This window comes from Grammomys surdaster, unplaced genomic scaffold (assembly GCF_004785775.1).
Source record: "Grammomys surdaster isolate TR1022 unplaced genomic scaffold, NIH_TR_1.0 1162, whole genome shotgun sequence".
Lineage (NCBI taxonomy): Eukaryota > Metazoa > Chordata > Mammalia > Rodentia > Muridae > Grammomys > Grammomys surdaster.
This window is the reverse complement of record NW_021605581.1, coordinates 657,049-660,858: the sequence shown is the minus strand read 5'-3', so window position 1 is coordinate 660,858 and position 3,810 is coordinate 657,049. Positions and strand designations below refer to the sequence as shown.

The window sequence follows — 3,810 nt, the reverse complement described above, 5'->3', positions numbered from 1 at the left end:
TGTGTGTGTGTGTGTGTGTGTATGTACATATGTATGTGTGTATAAGTACATACACACAGGCACACACACATATATATATGTGTATACACACACACACACACACACACATATATATATTATGACCACATCTTAAGATTTTTTTCAATAAAAACTTATAAGTACTCATGCATATGTTATGAATTTTTTTTATTTGTAAAAGGACTTTATTGGAAAAAAAATCCCTCAAAAGCACAAATAAAACAAAGGAAAATCCTTGCTTAGCATCACATTATTTTTGTGTTTTCTATTCTCCAGTCTAGCAGTCCCTTCTATGGACTCCTCTATGTTATCTGCAAAGGTAAAACGCGAACAGAAATTCTCTCGCCTCCATACAAACTTGTATTGCTTAGAGTTTATAAAGTACTTATTTATGGAGCACCAAACCCGTTATGAGAGGTACACAGAGATGCACAAAATCAGACACTCAAGGGGCTTTTGCCTCAGTTTTTAAAGTGTATGCTCAAATGCTGGGTTGGGTAAGACTTGCCTTCATCATGACATTGACTTCAGAAACTCCAGAATTTTCAAGCCAGAGGGAGCAAAGGCGGAACACCCACAGATCGTGTTCTTCTCCGCTGAGTAAGCAGTTGATGTAGTTCTCGACAGCTTTACACAGGAAACGCTTACGATCCTCTTTCAGTGCATGGAGAGCACACTCATCCAGCTCCAGCTCTCTCTGAACCTTTACTGTGTATCTTGATAAATTCAAATAAGTCACAAAACTTTACATAACTACAAAATCATACATGACATGCATATAAACAAAATACAAGGTGTTAACTCCAAAAAAACTAAATATAATAAAAGGAACTAAATGACTTGTCACATCCTTAATTAATAGGTCTTCCACACACCCCAGGACAGAGTGGACTCTAAGTTCATTCTTTGCTTACTCCAAACAGACTTAAAAGTAACTTGACAATATCGAAGTAGACAAGTCTTCTACACTTAATGTCAGTATCTAGCAAAACCAAACTAATACCCACAGACTCTGCCAAGAGCTAAACCAAGACATTAGTTATTCATAGGAGACCATGTCAGTGTATTAACTGACTGAAGTCGTGATTAACCACTAGAGGACTGAGAAAGCCTATAAAAAAGCGAATTTAAGTGTTCAAAATTGTAATTCAGATGATAAGGTCAAGGCAGTTTTCATGAAAACAGCCCTTTAGCTGAACATAAAACCCTCACTTACAAAGTTACCTGTTAGTCTGAATTTTATGTTCCCTTAGAAGGCCCACTTCTTCTTTGGCTCTTTTTAAGAGAGTTTGCTTGTTTTCAAATTCTGATGACTTCATGTAGTTTTCAATTCTCTGATACTGAGTATCAGAGAACCGTGCTAATGAGAGAAAGGCCTTCATCTGTCCATTTCTGAGCTCTCTGCTGTTGCTATCATAACTTCCAGCAACCTTCACTGCCTTCAACAACACATAATCCAGTTAGAGATTTACAAGCATAAATATAGCTAAAGACTCTTAGACCAAGGTAACCCACTCATATCTATGTAAACGTGAAACTTGATGGTATGGAACCCATCATGGAACAGTTGCAACGAACTGTGCAAAAATGAAGAGCTCTTTAGTATGGAAGACAATCACATCTGACTTTTCATACTAAACTTGCTATTTCCAAAATCAGTGACACCGAAGGACAAAGAAGGAGAAACCGGAAGGCTAATGGGGACTAGAAAAGTGAAGTCCTAACCCTTATTGTGAGTAGTTAGACTACATACAAATAGCAACAATGGCTTCTATGTTTAATAGGATATTCTGTAGAATAAATGCAGAATAGCTGGAAATGATTTCTTGAATGCTAGGGATGGGTCTAAAGAGTGGACAGAAGACATTCATGCATTCAAAGCTGTTCCTTCTTTGTGGCATTTTGCTTCATTCTGCTCTAAAGACTACACAGAGCCCCAGCAGGAGGTGAAGAAATGAAACTACACTTTTGTTTGCTTTTGAGATACCTGTGGTCTTCATAAAAGATATAAAATATATTTATATTAAACAATAGTGTTCAGAGCTGCATCAACAACCTACCTTTTCTAGATAGGTCTGCATGATGACTGCAGGATTTTCTAAGCAAGTTTCTGCTAGCCAGTTGCCACAAACCCTCAGACACTCTGCGTATATGACTTTGAGACCTGCATCATTCTGTATCAAGAAGCAAAAAATCTTAAAATGTAATTCCTTTTCAAGATTACAAAAGTGTCTTCCATTTAGGTAGAGAAAAAGAATTAAAAATATTTTTCCTCATGTTTTTACCATATAAATAATTCTAAGTATGCAAGTTCATGAAACAACCACCCCAAACTGTCTAGTTATTATTATTGTTGTTGTTGCTGTTGTTAGTATTCTGTCTGAACTCCATCTCCACAGTTACCTGGTAGCAGCCAGGTATGCTCCTCCCCACAGTTACCTGGCAGTTACGTAGGCCTGCCCATTATAAAAAGGGCTGCCTGCCCCCTCCTCTCTCTGTCTCTCTTGCTCCATTGATCCCTGCCTGCAGCTACGTACATAAATCTAATAGCTGTTATTATTATTAATAATTTGCATTTACTGAGTACTTTAAAAATGCCAGAAAATTTCCAACAGCTTTATGTATATTATCTCATAATTTTCACAGGACTACTATAAATTTCATATATCATTATTACCTATTTGTCAATGTAAAAACTGAGGTACAAAATCACCCTGTATGTTAGGGCCTATATGATTTAGGAAACATTTAAGGAAGTTCTACTGGCACCTAATGCTTTGTTATAATTAATAATGCATGACCCTGCAATGTCTTGCACTGTCCACTGAATGTGACATTTTCAGAGCACTAAGAATGACAAATTGTTGTAACTTGTTTTCTTCTCTCAGATATTTCTAATTCTATTTTCGTTCTTGCTACTTCAAAGTTGTAACATGTATTTCCATTTATTTCCTACATATTATTTTTGACTTGTATAAAAAACTAAAAGACTTAAGCACTTGGATAAATTGAATGAATATACTATAAGACAGATTTATTGATTTGTTTTAAATAAGAAAACGTTTTCAAGTCTCATTTCTGACATTAATTTTTTTTGTTTTTTGTTTTTTTGTGGGACAGGGTTTCTCTGTATAGTCCTGGCTGTCCTGGAACTCACTCTGTAGACCAGGCTGGCCTCGACCTCAGAAATCTGCCTGCCTCTGCCTCCCAAGTGCTGGGATTAAAGGCGTGCGCCACCACTGCCTGGCTGGCATTAATTTTCAAAGTCTCTTTTCATATTATTTTATTCATGGATCAGTCATTTCAAAACCTTAATGTAATCATTATAGACATATTCTGAAGTAGAAATGCTTTTCGATAAGATTAAGACACCAATGTAGCCAACTACACAAAGCACATACCTCTTGAAAGCTGGAGTCCAACTTCTTGATCATTTGCTTGAGAATACTCAGGGCTAGACTCTGTTCCTTTTTTGCCCAGAATACTTGTGCTTCTTCCAAATGCCACTCAGAGATTCCACAAAGAGCTGAATTATATTGCTTAATTTTAAATATTGCTCTTTCCGGGAGCTGCAATGAAAATGCATATGGAAATAAATACATTCACTGGTACGACATTCACTGAGAACCTCGCTATCTTTTCAGAGGCTGTCTTAATTAGCTTCCTGCTTACTAACCAACCTGCAGACCACAAAGTCTGACACACAGCGCGCGCACGCGCGCGCGCGCGCGCGTGTGTGTGTGTGTGTGTGTGTGTGTGTGTGAGAGAGAGAGAGAGAGAGAGAGAGAGGAG

The 3,810-nt window shown here is 37.4% G+C and overlaps 1 protein-coding gene across 1 annotated transcript in view; it reads right to left on the bottom strand.

Annotated features, from left to right (window-relative positions):
* Positions 1–3,810, bottom strand: part of Atm (ATM serine/threonine kinase) — a 105,542-nt gene that overhangs the window by 22,510 nt on the left and 79,222 nt on the right. The window contains exons 47-50 of the mRNA XM_028783614.1: positions 3,420–3,587; positions 2,079–2,192; positions 1,243–1,457; positions 527–734 (exon numbers count right to left, since the gene is read on the bottom strand). Of these exons, the coding sequence (XP_028639447.1) occupies positions 527–734; positions 1,243–1,457; positions 2,079–2,192; positions 3,420–3,587 (705 nt within the window). The remainder of the gene's footprint in view (positions 1–526; positions 735–1,242; positions 1,458–2,078; positions 2,193–3,419; positions 3,588–3,810) is intronic.